Source organism: Abramis brama (assembly GCF_963993115.1).
Source record: "Abramis brama genome assembly, chromosome: 1".
Classification (NCBI taxonomy): domain Eukaryota; kingdom Metazoa; phylum Chordata; class Actinopteri; order Cypriniformes; family Leuciscidae; genus Abramis; species Abramis brama.
Window position 1 is genome coordinate 24,771,008 of NC_139963.1, and position 24,990 is coordinate 24,795,997.

Below are 24,990 nucleotides of genomic sequence, written 5' to 3' on the forward strand. Positions count from 1 at the left end.
AATTAAATATTTTTAGATCGTATCTGTAAACAGAGAGCAATTTATAAGACAAATAATGCAGACAACACAAAACATTAATAACCAATAGTATTTAATGATCGCTCCGAGTTCTGCCCTGTACCCCTGAACTAGCTCCGCCCTTGCTAGAGAGTTCTTTCCCACAAACAGTAAAACAGGATCAGGCAATTAACCTCATCACCAGACCTAAACATATATGACTGTGTAATTTTTGAACGCATTTGTGTCTGTATGTTTCTATGTGAGGCACAACACTTTTAATCAATGAAAAATAAAATCTAACTTTATCTCATTTTCCAACATTAGATTCAGTCCAAAGACAAAATGAGGAACAAGAACATAACTGGGGGGGGGGGGGGGGGGGGGGTTTGGGGGGGCAGTTAGTGTCGCTAAATCTAAAAGAATATGCTTCCTAAAATCCATGACATACCAGAATAAAGCAAAAAAAAAGGAAAAGAAAAGAAAAATAAACACTCAAGTCAAACAGCACCACCTACTGGTAGAGCTCAGCTTTGGTCATAGAATAGGGGTGAGAAGGACAAAGACAAACCTCACCTCCAGAGACAAACAACTGGGCTAGACCTGTCCATCTCTCACAATGTACAAACATCTGATTCCCAGCATAGACAATCAGCTAACATAGAGGTCCTGATGCTGATTTGGCCTCAGCATTTATTATGTGATCTGAGATCAGAAAGGCGTTTAAACTAGGGTTAACTATTGTTGAAATGAACCCACTGAAAGTATTGCTTCCAAAAGTTCATAGATCCGTTCCAGAGGCAAAAAATAACAAGTAAGAGCGAGGAAAATGGGCCGGGACAGGCTTTGTGTCAGCAGGGAGTGTCTCCAGATTCTTTAGGAATATTGTACACTTGAATGCACATTAATATGAGTGGGCTTGTCCCTTCAACAGTTGCCATGTAAGAAAAAAAAGAAAGAAAAAAATCAAAATCCAAAAAAAAAAAAAAAATCCAAAAAAAAAAATAATAATAATAAAGCTGACCTCGTTATAAATGTGTCTTTACATGTGTATGCATGTATTTGTGTATTGTGGGGTGCAGGGCATATACCAGTCTCTTCCACCAGTCTGAGCAATTGCAGTTCGGTCCTTCTCATGTAATACATCCTTATTTTGAATTCCTCTCGCTCTGGCTCACTCTGTGGGGCGCTTTTTAGTCCCCACCCATCCAAAAAAAATGAAATAAAAACAAAACCCTCCAGATGCCTGGGAGAGGAAAAAGGGTGGAGGGGGATGCGTCTCGTCTTCATCCCTCTCTTACTCTTTCCTCCTGCTCCCTCGTTTGGCAGGTAAGGGGTTCGAGACCCCTCCCACTACACTGCAGAGAGGGGCGGGGCAAAATGCAAATGCCCTACACCCCCTTCCTTCGATCAAAACAAGCGAGGATGGACGGGGCTCTCAATTTGAGGCGCTGCTGTTGGAGGAGCTGGAGGTGGAGGCGACGGCCATGCTGTTGTTACCGGTGGCGGCCACTGACTTGCGTATGTGTGGGAGGAGGTAGGGATCACTGGCCAGCTGGTGAACGTCAATACGATCCTCCTTACGGTACACTAAACATCTGCGAATGAAGGCCTGAAGACAAGGAAAATGCTCATTTATCATAGCATGTTCAAGCAGAACACCAACAGCAATTTTTTTAATGTTTTTGAAAAGTTTATTATGCGCACAAAGGCTGCATTTGCTTAAAAATACAGTAAAGACAGCAATACTGTGAAATATTAGTCTTCAGTGTCACTTGATCCTACAGATATCATTAACATTCTGATTTGCTACTCAAGAAACATTTATTAATATTATTATAATCGGTGTAGAAAGCAATTGTGCTGCTTGTTTTTTGTTTTTGTTTTTTTCATGATTCATTGATGGAAAAAAGTTTAATTTATAAATGTATTTGCTGATCAATTTAATGCATCCTCACTGAATAAAAGTATTAATTTCTTTCAGAAATATATATTTTATTGACCCCAAACTTTTGCATGGTAGTTTAAATTGTTATTATTCCAATAAGTAAGGGATAATCCACGGCTAGCCATGCATTAAAGGATTTTAATGCACGACGTAGAGGCGAAGAACCACCCGACGCGAAGTGCATTAAAATTCTTTAATGCATGGCTAGCCGTGGATTATCCCGCTTATACCTTGGTTATTTGCCAAGCTAAAAACAAGTTAAAGCTGTAACTGATGTTTACAGTGTAATTTTTTAACAGACGTGTAAAAATGACGGTTATTTTCTTAAGTTACGGCTTGTTAGTTCTAGCACTCCGTCCGCTTTAAATAAAGTAGAGCCATCGGATTGCTTTTATTTGAATGAATTATCACATTTATTTAAATTCATTATTAAAAGAGAGAGACAGAGAACTGAAAGAGGAGAGAGAGAGAGAGAGAGAGAGAGAGAGAGAGAGAGAGAGAGAGAGAGAGAGATGCGTGCGCAAGTTACCTGTGTGCGTCTCTTCTTTAAAGTCTAGCAGCTACAGTCCCCTTGTTGCTTAAAGCATATAGCTAACTTAATGATTCTTTAATGGATTTATTAAAATTATTTATAAATGACAGGCAACACTGACAGTGACAAGGCAATCTTTATTTGAACTAATCATGTCATTTATGTATTGTTAATTCTTTGTGCCGCTTTTTGTCATCCAACGTCTTCTCCAAGTCTTCTATTTCGTCTTGTGCCTGGGCCCATTTCTCAGAGTTGCCATATTCACCATACAAATTAAACGATATGCAAAAATCATCCATTTAGCCTACCTAAATAAACGTTTTCATGTGTCTCCCACTCTGCTTGCAAGTGTATCTGTGTTACTATGGTTACCAATGTAGCGGATTAATTTTGAACTGTAATCAAACTGACTGGAACTACCTGTGCATTAAACGGTTTTACTGCACACCTTCCAGCCAATCAGAATCGAGTATTTAAACAGCCCATGGTAAAAATAGGAATAAATGTCAATTTAAAGGACAAGGGAGGATTTATAATTATAGTCAAATGCAGAAAAGAGTTGCGACATTTTTAAATCGAAATTTTTTTTTTACCACACTGGAGATATACTCGTGGGACAATTTGGATGTAAAAGGGATTTACAGGAGAACAGTAACCCTTATTCATGATACTCAGATGCTTCAACAATCCTAGGACTGAACTTCATGGCCAGCTTCAACTCATCCTCCCACCAAATGCTGGAGTGATGTATCCCGATTGTCAAGCAGAAGGAGTTGGATTAAAATATTCTGAGTGATATCAATCCACATTCTGCCTGGAATCACATTCACACAATGTTGGCTCATTTGTCCACAGGAGAACTGGCCCCCGGCTGAGCCTGGTTTCTCAAGGTTTTTTTCTCCATTCTGTCACCTGATGGATTTTGGGTTCCTTGCCACTGTCACCTCTAGCATGCTTAGTTGGGGACACGTTATATTCAGTAATAATATTGATTTGACTGCATTGACACTATTGGATTGAACTGAGCTGGATGATTACATCACTGTTATCTACAGAGCTGATTTACAGATGAATTGATCTCATTCCATAATTGATGAACTTTAAACTTTGCACTATTGTCTTTTTAGAGCTGCTTTTCAGCAGAAATTAATTCTGTTTGCAATACTGATCAGTATTTTCTTGTTTATCCCTGTAAAGCTGCTTTGAAACAATCTGTATTGTAAAAAAGAGCTATATAAATAAAGGTGACTTGACCATGAAGGAAAAGAAAGGCAGTGAACTGTCAATAAAAGGTACCTTAGCTTCAGGTGAGACTCCTGGTTTGGGAGGAAACTGCACCTCTGTGGCTTTGAGAATAGTGTTCTCCTGGAGGATGTCCTGTTGGGATTGATTATGACCGAACGGCTGTGTGGAGAAGTATGAAAATGATGAGGTGAGAAAGCTACTAATATCTCAGTGGACAGTGACTATGCAGCCAGTATTAGAAAATGTACAAGTGTGTCTTTTACCTTCTTCCCATAGAGGCACTGGTAAAAGATCACTCCAACGGACCAAACATCCACTTTGTTAGAGATCTTAGGTGGCTCTTTTCCAACCACAAAGCATTCTGGGGGAAGATACCTAGAGCGGAGTAAGGCAAGAGTTTTGCATTTTGGGCTCAGCTGCTTATCCAAACCTTCAGTCCATAAATGACTTTAAGGATTAGTTCACTTTCAAAAAAATTTCTTGCTGATAATTTACTCACCCCGATGTCATCCAAGATATCCATATCTTTCTTCAGTCGAAAAGAAATTAAGGTTTTTGAGGAAAACATTCCAGGATTTTTCTACACAGAATGGACTTCAATGGCAACCAACTATTCCAATGTTCAAAGAAGGTTCAAATGTCCGTCTCAAATGAACCTTCTTTGAACATTGGTATAGTTGGTTGCCATTGAAGTCCATTCTGTGTAGAAAAATCCTGGAATGTTTTCCTCAAAAACCTTCATTTCTTTTCGACTGAAGAGAGAAAGACATGTGGCGCTTTTCCACTGCATGGTACGGTACGGCTCGGTTCGGTACGGCTCGCTTTAAATGGTACCACCTCTGTTGAGGTTCCAAGCGTACCGTTCCGATACTAAAATGTGACGTGAAAACACTGCAGATCACTGATTGGTCAGACAGAATCATCACTACCAGCGTCATTGTATTTACGACACGAGACACTAAACCTGCTAGATTTAAATAGCCAGTAGACAACAGCCAACGCTGTAGCGCCTGTTTTAAAAGTATTTGTAAAAGTAAAAAAAGAGTATAAACTTCAAAAAAAGAAATGTCTGAATCGTGGTCAGTGGACGAGGTGCAGCCGTTCCTCTCGTTGGTTGCCGAGGAGTGGATGGGGAAACACGGAATGAAAAATTCGCATTTAATATGATGATGTCATGGCAGTAGAGACGGCAACTATAACGATCAGTCCCACCCACTTTGAAGCGGTACTAACTGCAGTGGAAAAGCAACCGAGCTAAAGCGAACCGAACCGTGCCGTACCGAGTCGAGTCGTACCACGCAGTGGAAAAGCGAAGCGAGCCAAACCGTTCCGCGCCGAGTCGAACCGTACCGAGCCGTACCATGTAGTGGAAAAGCGCCAATGGATATCTTGGATGACATCGGGGTGAGTAAATTATCAGCAAATTTTTTTGAAAGTGAACTAATCCTTTAACACTACCTTAAAATCAACATTGTCAACTTTGTGATGAGGGAGATTTCACAAAATTTGACCAACTTCAACAACTTCTGGTCATTGCAGACCACTCACCAGTATGTCCCCGCCCCCTGTGACGTCAACTCCATGCCGTCCACCCCATAGTTGTCGTCGTCCATGATCTTGGACAGCCCGAAGTCTGTGATTTTTATCTCTCCACATGCTGTGCCATTCACCAGCAGGATGTTACCTAGACAAACACAAGGATCAAACTTCTCCATCAAAATGGTGCCGTTCTCATTCTTGGCCCAGTACAGAAGTTCAATGGTCAGCGGGTGTCATACGCACGTCCTACCTGGTTTGAGGTCGTAATGGATGATTGGTGGGCGGATCTCGTTTAGGTACTTGAGAGCATTGACGACCTGCATTATGATGGATCGGGCCTCTTTCTCTGACATTAGCTTGTGCTGTTTCAGGTAGAAATCCAGATCGTTCCCCTCACAGTACTCCAGAACAGTGCAGAATCTAGAAACAATACCACATTAAACAATTTATCTCTCCACTTTAAGGAGTGAAACAATGGAAAACAAACCTGCACAAATCAAATAGGTTGATTACCCCAAATTAGTGAAAATGATCTTGAAATGAGCTTCAAATCAGAGACAATTCATATTTCAATAAGACAAGAGCAAGTTTACTCACGAGTCAGTATCCAGGGAGAAGTAGTCATACAGTTTAACTATTCTGGGATGGTCCAGTTCTTTATGGATCCTATATTCTCGACAGGCATGCCTAAAAACATTTCATGTCAACCCATTTTAATTAATAAGTGGTGCTGAATAAACTTTTCTTTGACAGAATAATGGACCATATCTGAATCTTTAAACATAATGAGAACAATTGTATTGGTATACAAGTTAACACATTTTAGTCATGATTTATATGATTTTATATTTTTAGAAATCAGGCCTCAGAATTCCAGTCTGGTTCAGAAAGAGGAATGCATTCTGGGACAAGCACACTTGGCTACTAATGCTGAACCAGTAGTTTTTAATAAACAAGGCTGGAAAAGGTGTTTGCACTCACTTGTGATAGTTCTCTTTCTTTTCATCTCTCCAGTTCTTATTAAGCTGGTGAATCTTCACAGCCACGTACCTCTGCTCAGTCAAATCAAAGGCCTGAAGAAAGAAATAAGAACAGGGAGAGAAAGTCAGACATAAATATCAGCACCAATCGATTAGTGAAGCTGCCTAATTTATCTACTTTTTTTCTTCTATTTTCATTCTATTGTGCTCCCTCCAGCTGTTTTTGAAACAAAGAATGTGTCTTATGTGAACAGCCCATGATTTTTTCTTTAAGATGCCCTAGTCGACAAGTCTTCCAGTCAACCCAATGACTAGTTGATTATATGTAGATTTGACCATTCCTAAACCCAACTATACATTCACATACACATTTACCATCACAGATCTGCTCACCTTGTATACCTCACTGAAGCCTCCTCTGCCCAGCAGATGCAAGAGCAGGTAACGGTCATTTAGCGTGGGATGATCTTTAAACCTGAGAGTCGAAGAGACAATTGGATAATGATGTAATAGATGAATCCACCATAGACCCCGTTTAAACTCAGAAAACCCCTCAAAAGCCTTCTAAAAAATAAACCCTTTAATGAAACAAGTGAAAGTGTGGAAATAAACTTTGAAAGTGCATACTGGGAGTTATCTTCATTGTGAATTCTCTTGAGCTCTCGGATGTGAAGATTACGCACGCGCTCCAACCGTTCCAGCTCCACTTGAATCTCTGCTTCCTCCTGCCACACACACACGCCAGGCATTAAGACCCGTTTCCATGACAACACAAATTTAATCACACTTGTAATATGAATGTGATGATTTGAATACCTTCTTCAGGTGTCCGAGTCTCAGTTTAAAAATTTCTTCTTGCTCATGGTATTCTGCTAAAGATAACCTGAGGAGAAACAAATTAGGACAAAATCCAATTAAGTTGAATCGCTAAACTACTCAAAGCCTAACATGATGGAAGAAAACTCACATCTCGTTCTCCGCGCCGTTGCTCTTGCTCTTGCGTTTGTTGGGTTCTAGGTTGGGAGGAGGAGTCTGACTGGCGTTGGGCGGTTTCTTCTTCATCAGCAGTTTCCTCTGCCTCTCTATGTCCTCTCTCTGCCCATTGACTCTCTCTTGTTGTCTATACAGACACACAGCAGCATAAGAAAGTTAAGTCTGATCAGTAGTTTCAGGCTACAAAGTCAAGTCATTTTTATTTTGTACAACACATTTCCTAGTTTTTCTTTCCATATCATTTCATAGTATTCATAAAGTTCTACACACCCTCCACTCTTTGCATGTTTGTTTCTTAAATATTTTGGTTTATTTTATATTTACTATCTTATACTAGGGATGCACCAATACCACCGTTTCCAAAACGAGTAATTTTTGGTACATTTCCATTACATTTGTAATTTTAAAAAAAAATGTTGTGTAGAAAAAACAAAAGAATACGAATCATATTAGTTGGCTTAATTCATTTAGCTAATTGATATTTCCGTCAGTTATTAGTTAATTATAAGTGCTTAATTATGCATGTTAAAGGGATGGTTCACCCAAAAATAACAATTTTGTCATCAATTACTCTTCCTCAAGTTGTTCCAAACCTGTACGAGTTTCTTTCTTCTACTGAACACAAAATAAATAATTTAAAGAATGTTGGTAACTAGACAGTTGATGGTGGCCACTGACTTACATAGTATTTGTTTCCTAACATGGAAGTCAATGGCTACTGTCAACTGTTTAATTACCAAATTTTTTTAAAATATAGTGTTCTTATAGTCTTTTGTGTTAAAAATTATACAGGTTTGTTTACTTTTATGATGAATGGATGCACTTTTGTTGGGCTTCAGAATTTTTTTTGTACCATTCAGTCCTTAATACCCTGGCTCTTCCCAGCTTTATAAATTTAATATAACTCCGATTGCGTTTGGCTGAAAGAAGAAAGTCATATACACCTAGGATGGCTTCAGGGTGAGTAAATTATGGAATAATTTTCATTTTAACCCATTAATGTGTCAGCTCAGAATGATGCATGTTGTAAATTTGTTTTGTTTTTTTGTTTTTTTAATCTCTTTTAGTGCAGAAAATCTGGGGAAAAAAAGGGTCTGGGGTTAACCCAAAAATCACAATACTACATTGTTATGAAAGATTTCATCATTTTAATATAATTTTATAAGATTATAAGATATAATTTAGGTCCTGAGGTAATTCACTCAATCTCAGTCGGAGATTAATATTTTGAAAATAAAGTGGTAAATTTTTTTCCGCAAACAAAGCACTTGCGACGCTTTACAAAATTGAGGTTAAATCACTAGAGTCACATGGATTACTTTAATGATGTCTTTACTCCCTTTCTGGGGTTTGAAAGTGGTAGTTGCGTAGCTGTCAATGGAGGGACAGAGAACTCTCAGATTTCACTAAAAAGATCTTCATTTGTGTTCCGAGGATGAACGAAAGTCTTGCGGGTTTGGAGCGAAACGAGGGTGAGTAATTAATGACAGAATTTTTTGGTGAACTAACCCTTCCTGAAAGGACAGTGTTCACCAAGTTGTTGTCTGTTCGTTCGTGTTTAACACCATGCCAGCTTCCACTGATTTGTTCATGGTGAATAATTAAAAAAACATTAAAAATGTTCCTATGTGATTTTTTGATAATCTATTTTCGATTAAATGGTAAAACTAACTTGTGTGTACTAAGTTCATGTTAGAAGGCTATGAAGGTCTGTGCACATATGAGCACCCAGCAAGATCCTGAAAGCACCATATTAATTAATCATCCCTGAACACAGACCTGAATGAGTCTTTTATGGCTAGCTCTCTACACACACATGGGGTGAAACTGACCATATTCTGTCATCGCATGTCAAGTGTGCGTGTATGCAACATTTGCGTAGTGTCTGAAGTTTGAGAGCGTGTGTATGTGCAACTCACGCACTTGACTAGATTCTGAAAGGCGTAGCCATCTGTCCACTGCTCAGTAAATGAGGCTCCGTGCCGTACGGTGGTGAAATGGCCCAGACGTAGCCGGTCCTGCATGCTCTTTTCTCTGCATGCAATTTTCTCCTGTTTGGACTGAAAACATACCCACAATTTATTAATTGCATTATTATAACAACGTAACACAGACAGAACACTACCAGACATTAACCATCATGTCGTCTCCAAACACACATTTACCTTTTCGATAAGCAGTTTCTTACTCATGGTCACACATTTATTGAGTCGTTCTTTACATCGTTCCAGCAACTTCTGCTGCTCATCGATTTGTCTGCGCAGGTCACAGTTCACCTGCAGCGCACAAACACACCAACATAAACACGGTATTCTTCAGCAGTGCACTTTAATACCTGATAGAAGCCACAATATCATTCATGTTGAGTCAGTGTCATTCACGGTTTAGATTCATAATAAAATTTCACTTTGTGTGTACACCTTTGTTCAAAAGTTTTGGGTCAGTTTTTTTTTTCAGCTTTATGAAAAAAGTCTCTGATGCTCAAGGCTGAATTTATTTAATAATAAAAAGACAGTAAAAGCAGTAATATGAAATATTATCATTTAAAAACTTTTATATTTGAATTTTTAAAAATATTATCACAGTATTGTAAATAGCAATGCTCTGTTTTCACAGGTTCTGTTCTCAAAAAGGGGCAACAAAATATCTAGCAGATATTCATAGACGCAGTGTGTGAAAGTCGTACCCTGAGCAGGTCGTCAATTCGTCCCTCTTTCTTCTCCAGATCTGAACTCTTACTGCTCTCCAGCGCTGCTAACTTCTCCATCGTCAACTCAGACTGAGAAAGAACGACCGAAGCTGGGTGTTAAAGGATCTGAAAGTGTCTGTGTAGGTGTGAGTGGTTTTAGAAGTATGCGTGTTACCTGTGTGGCTCGGTGCTGAGTTTGTGTAGAGACTGGCTTGTGGGAACAGGAGGAGTGGGAGAGGTCTGTGGTTACTGAGCCGATGGAGGAGGGGCTTCCTTGCTGCACCTGTCAATCAAAACCAAAAACGTATTTCCATCAATACAAAAAGCGACCCGAAAGGGTCTTTGATTAAAAAAAACTGGCCACTTTGCACTTGCCAGTCCTCTGCACTGCAACTCTACAATCATTTTTATAATAATAATAATAATAATAATAAAAATCAGTACAATTACAATAGGGTTTCAGCACTTCGTGCTTGAACCCCTAATAATAATAATAATAATAATAATAATAATAATAATAATAATAATAATAATAACTGCTACTGTGACAGTACATGAACAAATATAATTATAACTTCTTTGATTATAATGCTTGTACTGAACTGCTTGTACACAGCTGCAGCAATAACTTGGCATCTTACTACTAAGCATCAGTTACAGCAATATACAATTTGCAATGCACACTACATGTATCCCTGACCTCTCATCCATACAGTTTTCAGGTTTTTTAAATTATTTTTTAATAATCTATAGCATTTATTGTTGTAGAGCATAGCTCAAAGTGTTGTTTTTACTGCCTAAATGCAAGTTAAACATGTATATATGGCTGAAATTACATAATCGATTAAAATACTACACCCAAAAATGTAATTTCTGTCATCATTTACTCGCCCTAATATCATTCCAAACCCATACGATTTTGGTTGATCTTTAAAACACAAATTAAGACATTTTTAATGAAACCTGAGAGGTTTCTGTCCCTCCATTGAATGTCCAGGTAAACAAAACCTCATAAATACGTTGAAAACAAATCCATATAAATCAAAGAGTTTAATGCCAGTCTCGATCACTTTATATGATGATCAGTTTTAAATTACATCTAAACAATGATCCACAGATTCGACACACATAGATAGAGCACATCACACCTGGTAAGCATGTGTGTGTGTGTATGTGTGTGTGCGTGAGTGTGTGTGTGTGTGATGCTCGAGAACCAATGAGATTTGTTCTAGTGCGTAACGCACACATGATTCCGTGTTTACCATATGTGATTTACCACAAGTTAAACCTGTTCATCACATAAAGCGATCATATCTCTTCACAAGACTTGTATTAAACGGTCCGATTTTTAAGGATTCATTTAACACCTTTATGAACTTTTTGGATCGTCTAAATTTTAGTTACCAGGACTTTCAATGGAGGACCAGAAAACTCTCAGGTAGGCTTGCTGGGGTAGTCGATGTTACCGGTGTTACACGGTGTTCGGCAGGTTTAGAACAACATGAGCGTGAATAAATGATTACATTTTCATTTTTGGGTCCCTTTAATAGTTATATCAAATCACTACATGAATAGAAAGGAGAGGTCTAGTAGCAAGAAAGAAACTCACGGCAGCAGGAGGGTTGGAGAGAGAGTGCTGAGGAGAGGAGCGCGCCACTGGAGGAATGCCACGTGCTGGACTGGTACCAGTACCACTACCCCCTGCAAACTACACAGAAACACATGACTTAGAGGCTAAATCAGAGGAAAAGAGCATGGAAATAGAAGTCAAACCAGAATGGGGGTCAAATGGTTATTAATGACAGAATGCATGAACTACATGCACCTACCTCAAAATAATCACTAATTTTGTGTCCTCTCCCTCCTCCTTTGCCTGCGTGGGGGAAATCAGAACAATAGTCATTAAGAGAAAAGACACTCTAAAAGACGTAACATTGCCAAATGCTCTGGTTCTCATAGCAGGTCTATCAATCACATCAACTTACCCTGGTTGTCAAAAGGGTCTCCTTTCCTTTTACGTGTTCTCTGGTCATTAGATTTCTTCTCTGGGGTCTGAGTAGGGAGACAGAAGAGAGAGAGAAAGAGAGACAGACATTGTAAGCTGCCAGGCGAACGCAAGAATCCATGACATCACCTCATTCCACAACCCCATTCATTCCAGAAGTTTCCATTGAAATGTTAGAGGCTCATACAACCTGAAAGACTGGACATCATCCAAAGACTACGGAGACACAACAATCTCTGTATATATCTGCCCGTTTTCAAATAAATTGCATCAGTTTTAGTTTACAACATCTAGTAATGCTGTTTTTGAACAAAATGGTTAAAGTCTAAATTTGCCAATTTTCAACCCGCTTTCTATTGTTACAAATCACAATGTCGGTAGTATATATAAATGAACAATGGTTACTAGTTGTCCATGTTACCTGGACTTCCGTGAAAACTACAGATTAAACTTTTTCAGCTTTATCGCTGAAAACTGTATCGTACTACGTCTACTCTTTGAACAGCATTATGGTAAAAATGGAACACTATGGTCAGAACGGTAGTTTCTTTCAGTTTTTCCCCTCTGCTTGGCCTAAGACACTGTGTTCATAGTCATCCATCATGTTGTAGGTTTTTACAGATTTTCCGTCACGGCATTCTCTCCATATTTTTGACTCCTTGTAGCCTTTAGCCGCTGCCTGAAACTCACTGGATCCTTCACTGGAAACCGAAAGTAACTCACTCGCGCTAAACGTTTACTCTTTGAATTCTTGCACCTGGGAACAATACAAGTCAACACCATTATGACTAAAAGTTCACTAAGAAGTATTTCCTACTGGGCATTTTGGATGTTGTTTTCCTAACTATTTGGCAAAAGGGAAGACAGCAGCCTTATTTCTCTGTTTCTCTAGTCAGGTAGCACAGATTTAATTTTTCTTCGTCTGTCTCCACAGGAAGTGGCAAAGTCTCGCAATTACAGTATGTCGGGTAGGAAATCCAGACGTTCGCCAATCATCAATCAACCTCAAATATGGCTTATTTGAAATTGAAACGTGCAAGTAGCAGCAACTTTATATGGCACTCGCTATAAGGTTAACCTAGATGGCATTACCCGCTAGAACACCAGCACGATCACTAGCATTTTTCCTGATAACAGCGGAAACAACTTAAAATACTAACTACTTATCATTATACAGATAAGAGCAATACATAATTTGAAACTTATTGTGTAAACTCCATTAACAAAAAAAACGTTGTGCTTTTGTGAAATAAAGAAAACAAACAGGATGCGCTTGCTGACGTCTGTCTCCGTGAACTGGAGCATGTCACAAAAATGAAACGAAACTCAGCATAGACTACTTGCCTCAGACATGAGCAAAACAAATACTCTCCGCTTATGTAATCTGTATGAAAGGTGCATTTCTCTAAGGTACGTCCACTGTACTGAGAAGATGAGAGTCAGCATCGACACAGACTCAGAAAACACTAGTTTATTAATAAATAACTGAAAAGTCTCCTAGCTATTTCTTCTGACACAACCATTACATTTGCCGGAACTTTCTGAAATATTTTTCCAGCTGATGAACAATTATAGCACAAACATTTAAAGCAAAAGACGACATAACTGCAGTACGCTTATAATAAACAGAATGCCATCATCCATACCATTGTTAAGATACTTTTACAGTTATTGTTCCTGGTGTGTTTGTTTGTACACTTGAGAGTTGTAACGTCAGTCAGTTCTTTGAGAGAACATAGGCTACATTTTAAAATTCATTGTTAATTTATCTACATTAAAATGACGTACTATGTGTTTGCCTGCCCAATGGCAAGACAGGGTCGTTATTTCAGAAATTTCTTAAGTTTAAAATATTTGCACACTTTTGTTGCACATTTCACTGATTAACAAAATCCAAGACCAAAAACCAGAAGCAACAAAGTCTTCCCAACCACAAGCACTGGGTTATCTTATTGGTGAAATAAATAAAACATGGCACTAGCTACAACATTAGAACACCAAGCTGGACCTCCCTGACTGTCAACATGAAACATGTTAGCTGACAATTGCATCACTTACTATAGACCGAAGCAGGGATACTTTAGAGACTCAATGACTTCTTCACATCATGAGCACAAAATGTGTACTAACCTCCAGCTCTTTGTCACTGAGGGAGCCCACGCTACACAAGCTCTGGTTAGATGACTCGTTGTGTCCAGAACCCTGTAGAGAGGAAGACAACGGATAACTGGATTTGCATTTCCTAAAAGGAAAGATCGGTGCTTGTAAGGCAGGAAAAAAAAGAGTGATAAAAGTCTTTAGTTCAGTGAAAATGAAACTGAAACACATAAAAGCCGCTTCGTAGTCGGCACCAATACCAGTAAGATTTGTTGAGCAAAAACTGTTGAATCAAGTACTTGTACTAAAAACGTGTCCTATTTTGTCTTGCCCATTGGTTATATCCCTGTTAATCATCGCAGTTTCCGATTCAGTCGCACACTTAACACTTTCCCCAGCCTTGACAGAAATTTCCACCTTTCCGTGTTTTCACTGTTGTATGGTAGGCATGTTGCTTTTTTTAATGAAACTTACCCACATGCAAGTGTTGATAAAGGAATGCATGGGGGTAAAATAAAGAGTGTTCTTTCTTTTGATATATTGTATATTCAGATATTCATACAACAAAACATTCTGGAGGACATGAATCTTTTGTGAAAACTATCAAAAATGCTGGTAGTGGCTGGCAACTTTTTTCAAAAAACGCTGTTAAATACGGTTGTCAATCCAGAAACTTCGCAGTGTACTTAGCAGCATGAAAAACTAAACTTGCATTCAGATGAATGGGTAATAAACAGAAAGCAAGAGAAGATTTATGATCACTAAAGCGGTCGATCTCTAAATCAATGAATTCTGCACTCTCGCAAAAACTCCTGTTATAATAATAAAAAAAGCTGTCTTGTACAATGAATCTCTTATTTAGACTATGTGTTCACTTTGTTCACAAAAAAACCTTGTGAGTTTTCAGCAGTGTCAAGTGGATTCTGACTAACTTACTGACTTGAACCTCTGACAGACCATTGTGCTCATGCGCTCAACAGATATGATTGTGATTTGCTTTAATGCTTAACGCCTGTATAAAGTTTTTTTTTTTTAAAGAAGCAGCTGTAAATAGAAACCTTTGACACTCAGATCGCTCAAACAAACACGAAGCAGCGTCTATCGGAGGGTACTGAATATACCCAGTCTTCTGTACTACCGGTGCTGCAGAAATTCTGGTACCGACAATTTTTTTTTTTTTTGTACTGACTGGTATTGGTAGTACCGGTAGGTTTGACAACTCAAATCAAAATGGCTTTTTTCTTGAGGTCAATATTAGCCATGTGGGGTACTGGAAAATGTTAAAAATGGCCATATAGCTTTAAAAATTGGCCTATTATTTCAGGCATTCACGTATACAACACCAACACTTTAATTATCCAATCAGTTCTGATCCAATCATAAAATGAATTGGGTTACAAATGGCAATTTATAATGACTTCAATTAATTTAGCTAATTGTCAGATTTTCATCCACAAACAGCAAAATATGGAAGAAAATTTAGATTCTGATTTCCCTGGTTTCCCTCTCTATTTTCCTATTTCAAAGACCCAAATAATTCCCAAATAATTCCCAAATCTGCCTCCAAGTCTCTCTCCTCATTGTCTGTTGACCTAGAGGTAAATTAATTATCTAAAACTGAAAAGAGTTTAAAGTTTTAGGTGAAGAAATAAACAAAAAAAGTCCAAAAAGTGTAGCTCTAGATCAGCGAGAAAGTAGCATATGAGTTTTTAAATCATTACGTCAGTTTTTATACATGTTATTAATGAGCCCTTGTTAACTCATACAGTTGTGTAACTAAAGCCTTCCTGCTCTGAGCTAAACAAGCAATGAGATACAGAGAGAAAGAGTGACAGATGCTGGTCATTCTGGTCAGGTCAGGCTAAAACCCTCCACAATCCAATAACAAAGTGATAAACACCCCTGTGCAGCACAACTACTGACTATTCTTAATCATTTACTTGGTGAAAATACTAACACCAAACCAAACAGATGCAGAGAAAACAGTCATACTAACTCTAACACAACATCCAGCATTGGCCAGTCAGTGGGGAGGACTCTCGTGGCCATGGCAGTGACCAATGAACAACTAACACTGACAAACTGACAAACCTATTGTCCTACTCAGAACTGATCCCAATCTTTTCCTCAGTAAAAGACAGGTATTGCAAATGCCGATTGATATCCAAAGTCTTTCTGTGGTTCCCGAATACTAAAATGACTGATTCAATATATATTTTATCAAAATAACTTCCCCTCTCTCTTGCAGTGACATCTCTTCTCTGATGACGTGAGGACTAGGCAACCTGTCACTCACGTGACATCACAGCAATAGCAAACCACATCCATCCAATCAATTCCAAGTGGACAAAATCAAGTCCTGCCTTACATTTTTTCTTGTTCGAGAAGCCGTTTCACTCGGATACATGGCACAATAGGGAAGAACAGACTATCGAAACTTCCGTTTCAGGCTTTTCGATTAAATGAAATCTTTAATAAAAACAGTGTTTTGGTAAAAAGAAAAATCATTTTGGTGCATCATTAATGGGACACCACCTTCACTTGACAATCAAATTTATTTTTGGTCCAAAACGCTGTCCTTCTTAGACTAATGCTAATGACATACATGAGCTTTTGCGGAAAATTAGTGAAACAACAGCTGGGCAAAAGCAAGAGGAAAAATTAACTTCACATGTAACTGAAACTGAATGTACGAAAGCAGACAGGCCCAGGGCCTAGAAAAACACATGAATGAGTGAATAAGATGAGGTCTAATGTGAGAGGGATGGTATGTGCAGGAATTAATGATTTTCATAAACAGATAAGGATGATGGGGGCAGAAATATATCAGTTTGAGACCGGACAGACCTTGGCAACTCCGACTCCTGTGAAACGGGCCTCCAGCAACTCCTGCCTGCGAGGATCCAAGCTGTGCAATTCCTCCATCATGGCTGCAAAGAGAGGAAGAGAGTGTGCATAGCATTGTGTAGCCATAGTGATGCTGACAGATTGACGGGACAGTGATGTGTACGACATGTTGAGTCATGTGTCCCCAATACATGTTTTCGAGAGCATTCTGAGATTCATGACTCAGCCCCGCCACCACCACTCATTCAGTCATAACTCACTCCAACCTAAAGCCATTTATCCTATAGATAACCTACGGGAAAACACCACGATCATGCAAGATCTTAAGACATGTCAAACCACATGCAACATAACCTGCAGTGCATTTAGCAAAGGAACATTGTTTCTTATTAATCAGTCTTGTTCTCGACTAGAAAACAAATGGAATCAGTTCAAAATCATACACTGTTATTAATATTATCCGAGGAGGAGGCTGGGGGAAAACATGCACAATGAACAACTCTATATCTACTTCCTAACTAACTAACCAACCAACCAAACTATTACAACGTTATAGTCACCCCACCACCGATTTATATTTTAGTTAAATCTCACCCCTTTGCACGTCTAATATGATTTAAAGATTCAATTTGTCAGGATTCCCTTGAATTTGTAATCTTGTTTCAGAATATAACACATTATTTCAGAATTACTTGATGAATTGGCATGGTCAAGTTCTCATTCTAGTCCAATCATTAGATATGTGCGATTGATTGAAATAACCGATAAAAATCAAGAGAAATAACGTTTTAAAGGACAAAGGGTTCACAAAGGATCAAAACAAAAGAAACAGTATATAAATACCGTCTCAGTATCGCTTTACCCCTGGGTTTTGCTTCTATTGTCTGTTGTTTTTACATTGCCCTGCGAATTCTTCCACTAGCCTCCTTAAACCGCAACATCTGTCTTTGTACCTGTTTTATCGGGGTCTTTTCTCCCTCTTGCCGATTAATTAGATCTACTTTCTTCGACCGTTCTCCTCCTCTGGTCTCCCGTCTCGCCCTTCCCGTCTCAGCCCGACATCTCAGGGCTAGGCCTCAGCCGAAACCCCGACCCTCGCCTGCGCTCGGTGCCTGCTGTGTCGCTAGGGGACGCCAGCTCCGCGTCCTACTGTAGTCCGAGGACTGCGAGACCTCCGAGGCCTTGATCTCCCGAACCCGCCTTTCTCCGCTGGCCTTCTGCTATAACTATTTTCTACCAGATCTGAGACATGTGGTACCTCGCTGCAGATCAACACCTAATGATTTCCCATCCAAAATTACTCGATTCGCTTCGAAGTTAGTTAACTGTGGTGTTGTTTTTGAGATATTTTGTTTCTCGTTTGTCTTCGCTGCTCTGGGTCAGCACCGAACCGGGATCAAGTCCTGGAATGATAAATTGGCTCTTTAAATTCCGTTCCAGCCTAACGTCTCCTTTTAGAAAGATTAGTTGATGTAGACGAAAAGAATCATTTTCACAATCGGGTTCGCGAAATCATAATCGATTCGGTTCTCATTTTGTGCAATGTAAACAATAATTGGTAAATCTCATATTTTCTCGTGAGATTGTGCAAGACATTTCTACCTTTCAACCACGCCCATTTCTACTAGTAAACACTTATCAATGAAAGGACAAATAAATGTGTTTTTTTTCTATATTTTTATTATAGGGTTTTATGCTGTGCACATGCAGCATTGTTAAAGAAATATAATGTCAACTTTACTGTGGACATGTTTTTCCCCAGCTTTTGCATTCAAACAGTATTAAATAAAGGGTATAAAACTTGAAAAGGAAACAACTTCTTGGACAGTAACTCAAATTGTCCTGTATTATAGTGATTATTTAGGTGAAATGACAGAAATAGTGATTACTCCTATTGGTATAATATAACACTTCTCAATGGATGTATACCATGTAAAATGTAAATACAAATTTGATTGTTTCTTTTCACTATAATTTTTATATAATCACTAAATTAACAAATGTAAATTAATAATTTAACTGTGAACTTCCACTTTTTTCCATTTTGCAATTACTAGGAAATAATTTGTGCACTTACAGTGTAATCTTTAGCCAATCAAAAACTTTAGAGCAGAGCAAAATAAATAATAACTTAAGATTCTAACAATTTCCGTGACATCACAATTAAAAAAATTCCAAGAATTTTCCAAGAATGTGGGAATCCTGTTTTATCGACCTCAGAGCCCATGAAATCAACATTGGAGTTTTGTGGCTTTCAGTCCACATTTAGCTTTGTGTCCAGTAAAGGACTAAAGACAGAAGAAGAAAAAGTAGCTGACAATCAGAAAGATGCTTTCATTTAATACCATCATGTAGTTTATTCATGAGATTAAAAAAAAGTCCTTAAAAACATCACTCAGTTTATGGTCCTCAGGTGCATCATGGGAACTCATGTCCTCCATCAGCATTCCCAAGTAGGCTGCATAAGATTGAGTCTCCATTCCACTCAGTGCGTTCAGCACGCTTAATGGCATGTTTCAGCACCGCAATCTTCAAAGTTGTTACAACCAGTCCATCATCTTTAAAACAACCATGTCACCGCATTCTCATGGTTCAGCCCCGATGTTCTCGATCTCTCCAAATAAGCAACCTTGATTCTAAGGTGGTGCCAGGACCTTGCGATACTTGCACTGTAACCAGACTCTGTACATAGTCAGCTGCTTTCCTCTGTTCACCTGTAAGCGCCGGTCCACCAAGTTCTGCACCTTCTCCAAGCCGGCACTGGAGAACAGATCATGCAGCTCATCTAGAAGAAAATGACAAAAGTAAAAAAAAAATATCCCTGTAAAATGTGTGCCATTCTTTATTAACTGCATTCACACTATTATTTTGTCATGATATATTGTGCAACCAAAGCTTATTCATCAAATAGAGGTTCTTATAAATGTACAATTTAAGTATAAACATGCATTTACCTTGTGTGAAAAAGTAGACGCGTGTCCCATCCCCTCTAACATAGAAATTTTCAGACAAGCACCTCCCTGATTGAGTAAAGGACAAACAATTAGGCCTGTTGTTGTATTGCTGTTGTTTACTGCAATGTCAGCTTCACAGGCCATTTATAGGTAGACGCAGTCAATAAACACAAACATTTAATACACTTTTATTTAATGACTAAAAAACTACATTTTTGTACTTAAATTTTACAAAAGAAGTTCTTCAAATTTTGTCCTGATAAAAACCATGGTCTCATTACATTAAAAATAGTGCAGACCAAAATATATTTTACAGTAACAGAATGCTACGATATTGACATTTTGGTGGTTCTTCTCCCATCACAATTAGGCCTACTTGCTGCATCCGTGCGAGTGTTTTGAACGCGACTCAAGACAACTCACTGCAATCCGAAAATCTTCTTTGAGAAATTACCTATAAAAAAAAGTTGACTTTTCACAAGGATGTAACATCTACCTTTTTTGAAACGAAGCTGTGCCATGTCATAGCGACCATAGTCTCTCAATAGTAACACTCCTCCGGGTTTCAGCAATCGTGCTAATCTATTAATGGAGCTCTGCATCCTGAAACAGATGGAAGTTAAGAAGTTAATGCACTGCTAGTGGTCGAAAATCAAGAGGGACACCCTGTTATGTTTATTGCGTGATAATGACATTGGCCCTGCTGTAAGCCGACTTAAAAGCACACTTATTACACGGTTACATTTCAAACAAATTAATAGACATGAAATAGTGGCTCTCTTAACCGTGTAGGAAACCTGGACTTAACAGTCAGTCACTATGCAAAAATAAATAATAATGCCGCAACTGACCAATCAAAATTACATATCATCTACCAATAGTTTCGACAGCTTTTAAAGCAGTGGTTCTTCAAGACAATATTCAAAGACCTTTGTATCTAAGCTGATATGTACTTATGTTGCAGGGCTCGACAATAAGGACTGCCCAATGGCCCGGGGCCAGTGTGAACGGCGCTCGGGACAGTTAAGGGAACTGTCACTTGCCTGATCGGGCCAGTGTATGGGGTGTGCGATATATATCGTCTATGATATCGTAATTGTTGATTTAAAGATCTGACATTATCGAGTATGTCCCTCACTTTACAAAAAACACACCCATTGAGTACACACATACACTTCGTACGTGATGTAGTCTAGACTAGCGCGTGTGCACATTTAGAGTGTATGCTTTTACTGCGTGATTTAGTCTATTATAATGCATCTAGAATACCCCCAGATTCAAGATAGGGGCAAAAATCCCCCTGTGTGTCTTTTATATTTATGTCATTTAATTTAGTTAACCAATATTACACGAAGAGCACCATTTTCTCCACATATCAGCATGATTACAAATGAGAAATTGATTTTATACAACATACAGTTTAATAAACAACCCTTTTCACATTTCTGTTAAATTCTGTATATTAAGTTTTTTAAAGAAGAAAAAAAAAATCTATTTAGTACTGAAAATATAATAATAATAATAATAATAATAATACCTTTTTAGAGGGAGGGGATACAAATAGATTTACTAGATTTCTGTCCTAATTCAAAACTCACCCACGGTGTCATTAACACTCACTTCTGTGGATGCAGGGCAGACAACACAAATATGAGGACAATGACGTCCAGACTGCGGTCTGGCATTGGATACTCTGCAGACGCATCACTCATATCATGGACGAATGCGTGACAGCGTGACGAATCATACTCAGGGTTTGACTGCCAAAAAAATGAATCAAACTAGTTTAAATAAAGGCATGCTATGAATGCTAAATACAAATTTCTTAATTAAAAGAGATTAAAAGCTTCCTGTTACTTACTTTGACAAGGTCAACAGCCGTGCTGGAGAAATCACAACCATAAACAAAGAGACCTGGGTCACTGTAAAGCAAATAGAAAAGAAGTTATTTCATCTGCATGAGTAACAAACACTATGGTTGATTTATATCTAGACTCACTTGTTGGTTTTTAAGATGGGAAAGACTGTATTGCCTACTCCACAGCCCACCTACAGTCCCCAAACACACACACACACACACACAAAAGGTGAAAGTGAGCATATTCTACTGACAGGGCTTTCATTCTAATACTGAACAGTTCACCCCAAAATGTAATTGCTCACTCTTCAGGCCCATTCACACCAAGGATGATCACTACAACGTTAACGTAATATAGTATAGTGATATCGATAGCAATAATGATAATGGCACAGTGAAACAATATCGTTGGAATCACTTTCAGAACCAATTTTTCCACAGCCAATCAGAATCTATCTAGCTATAAAAAGCTCAAGCATTTTAAGTGGCAGAAGGGCAGGCTAAACTGCAGCAATATTGCCCACTGGTGCAGCTTTTTATTTTATCAACATTTTTTTTATAATTACTGTCGTTCTTGGTGCAAACAGGCCTTTATTCCATATAATGAAAGTCAATGGAGTGAGGTTAATTGTTATTTGGGTGAACGGCCCCTTTAAAAGCATCTACTGTATTAGAAACCTCACCTCCAGGATGCGATAGGATGCAGAGGCTCCAGGAAATTTAGTGTCTGTGTGTGACGAGGGAACATCTTCACCATTTAACAGATACTGAACTGCGGTTCCCGTCTCCTCACTGTCCTGTGGAGCCTTTTGTCGAGGAGCCAGCTCAGGGAACTCTGTAAACAGCCAGTGGCGATCCTTGAAGAAGTGGTTCTCGTGAATGGTGTAGAAATCGTTCCAGTACTCATTAGCCCTGCTGTCAAACTCCTCTGAAAGAGAGATAGGATCAAAGAAATGAAAAATCCCTCTGAGCAAGTCTTTGTAACCAGGGCGGCAAAAACCTGCTGATATAGACAGTGTTGTTATTGTAAATTAAAACAATTTAAAATTGTTTTATAGAAAATTGTAATAAAACTGAAATTAAATATAACTGAATAAAACCTATACTTAAAAGAAAAAATTAATAAAAAAATAAATAAAAAAATTGCATTGGCAACTAAAAAATAAATAAGTTTGAGTTAATATACTGAAATAAAATCGAAATATGTGACCCTGGATCACAAAACCAGTCTTATGTTGCACGGGTATATTTCTGGCAATAGCCAACAAAACATTGTATGGGTCAAAATTATAGATTTTTCTTTTATGCCAAAAATCATTAGGATATTAAGTAAAGATCATGTTCCATGAAGATATTTTGTACATTTCCCACCTTAAATATATAAAACATTTATTTTTGTGAATGGATGCAGCACTATCGCCGATAGAAATGAACAACTTTAAAGGCGATTTTCTCAATATTTCGATTTTTCTGTACCCTCAGATTCCAGATTTTCAAATAGTTGCATCTCGGCCAAATATTGTCCTATCCTAACAAACCATACATCAATGGAAAGATTATGTATTCAGCTTTCAGATGATGTATAAATCTCAATTTTAAAAAAATTACCCATAAGACTAATAAAAATGACAAAAGCACATCAAATTTAAATGAAAAACGAAAAATATAAAAAACTAAAAGCTAATTCAAAATATTTAACTATATTTTTGCATCTTTAAATTGTATTTTTATTATTAAAGCATTATAAACATTAGGTGGGTGACCGATGAAGTGTTTAATACCTTGTTTTTCTGCTGGGAGAGGTTGACAGTTTTCCTGCACTTTCTTCTGGGCCGCCTCCTCCTGTTCTGCTGACCACTCCACATTATCCCTACAAGAGGTGAAACACCATCACAGTGAGTGAGAACGGAAACAAATCAGGTGTATTAAAACCACGGACACATATATAATTGTACTAAAATGATGGACAAATATAATTGTACAATTATATTGATTAACTACAACAGCATACTGTTTTGTTATATATACTATATAAATAAGCTACAGTTAATCAATGCTTTATTTTGACATTCTACATACATCATATTTTCACACATATTCATATTATACATTAATTATATTGCATATTAGGTATTCTGATAATGGTCAAATATAAGTCCTTTATTTTAATCACTCCACAATATAAAATATTACATGTTTTGAACCTTCTAAAGAATTAAGTTTCCACCCATTTTGACTAATCAATTTCCGTGACTTTTCCATTAAATTGTGATTACTGTAATAATTGTGTTAGCATTTTGGAGTTTGTAAGTGTGTGTGTGTGACAGCCAGTCTTACATACCACGCGTTGTGCTGAAACACCTGTCGCGGGTCTGTGAGGAAGCGAGTGCCGAACTGCGGTCGCTTCTGGGCCTCAGTGAAGTCCTCCGTGGGTCCATTAGCAGTTTCTGGCATGTTTTCTACGGAGGAAGAATCAGCAGCAACAGCAGGCGCCGCCATGATGATGATCTTGTGAACCGGATGCACATGGTTGTTCAGTGCGAGTGTCTCCGCCCAGTACTGCGGTTCGCCAGGAAATATCGCCACCTACCGGCCGTTATCAGATATCACGCATAGACTCCATCGTGAGAGAGTGGTTTCTTTTATCACAATATCACAATTAAGTTGACATCATGATTCAGTTGTTTGGATTTCAGTGGTGCTATGTAGCATCTAACAATTGTATAATAATATACAAAAATAATAATAATAATTTTTGATTGGAAAATATCAGCACAGACATGATTAACGTGGTTATAAAAAATATTTCAGGCTCAGTTCGTAGTTATAAGTAAAGTCTCACAGGAGGCACTTGTTTTATTGGTTACAATACAAAGCAGTTAATGCAAAATAAAATAAAATAAAACTTAAAATCAACTTAAGTTAAAAAGCTCTAATCTAGCCTTTAACCAGCAATATTGGAGATGCTGTTAAGCGCCCCAAACTTCCTTAGTTCACACAGGCAGCATCTGAGCAGGCCTTTACTCCTCAGACTTTTTATACTATTTTTGGGGGAAATTCCACCTCAATATTAGTCATTAATTTATCAATGTCCTGTGTTACGTCCCCAGAGTTCTGGGTTCGTTTTATAGTCTTTTTTGTTCTGGTATTGTTTGTGGTTTGTGTGTTTGTGTTTTTCTACCAGGTAAGATGGCTTCTGTGACTGTTCCGGCAGCTGATTGGTGGTTCAACGGCTGATTGGGACTTGGAACTCCGCCCACTCATCAGTGGCTGCAGCTGGCTGGGCTCTTTAAAACGCTCAGTTTT

General features: G+C 38.2%; 1 protein-coding gene across 2 annotated transcripts; it reads right to left on the reverse strand.

The window, feature by feature from the left end:
- Positions 1 to 71: 71 nt before the first annotated feature.
- tlk2 (tousled-like kinase 2) lies at positions 72 to 24,190 on the reverse strand. 2 transcript variants are annotated; one of them, XM_084122874.1, is made up of 28 exons: positions 24,026 to 24,190; positions 23,466 to 23,554; positions 22,368 to 22,612; positions 21,826 to 21,875; positions 21,688 to 21,748; positions 21,447 to 21,586; positions 20,323 to 20,429; positions 19,827 to 19,892; positions 16,873 to 16,955; positions 14,059 to 14,130; positions 11,909 to 11,975; positions 11,753 to 11,796; positions 11,533 to 11,631; positions 10,099 to 10,206; positions 9,921 to 10,013; positions 9,400 to 9,510; positions 9,158 to 9,294; positions 7,209 to 7,361; positions 7,058 to 7,124; positions 6,869 to 6,966; positions 6,635 to 6,716; positions 6,243 to 6,334; positions 5,859 to 5,948; positions 5,512 to 5,681; positions 5,271 to 5,406; positions 3,986 to 4,097; positions 3,774 to 3,881; positions 72 to 1,609 (listed from the first exon to the last, which is right to left on the reverse strand). In XM_084122874.1, the coding sequence occupies exons 1-28, from the start codon at positions 24,181 to 24,183 to the stop codon at positions 1,436 to 1,438; spliced, it is 3,012 nt and encodes a 1,003-aa protein (XP_083979000.1). In that variant the 5' UTR covers positions 24,184 to 24,190; the 3' UTR covers positions 72 to 1,435. The 2 variants fall into 2 exon arrangements, with proteins under 2 accessions (XP_083979000.1, XP_083978999.1); XM_084122873.1 differs by lacking the exons at positions 19,827 to 19,892; positions 20,323 to 20,429; positions 21,447 to 21,586; ... (3 more) ...; positions 23,466 to 23,554; positions 24,026 to 24,190 and adding an exon at positions 17,826 to 18,495 and having other exon boundaries at positions 75 to 1,609.
- Between the last annotated feature and the right edge of the window lie 800 nt (positions 24,191 to 24,990).

Coding starts and splice junctions, on each gene's coding strand:
- tlk2 (XM_084122874.1), bottom strand. CDS start 24,183: ATGGCGGCGCCTGCTGTTGCTGCTGATTCTTCCTCCGTAGAAAACATG. Junction 20,430..21,446: donor TCTGCCCTGCATCCACAGAA/GTGAGTGTTAAT, acceptor CATCTGTTTCAG/GATGCAGAGCTCCATTAATA. Junction 7,362..9,157: donor GCCTTTCAGAATCTAGTCAA/GTGCGTGAGTTG, acceptor GTGTCTGTATAG/ACAACAAGAGAGAGTCAATG.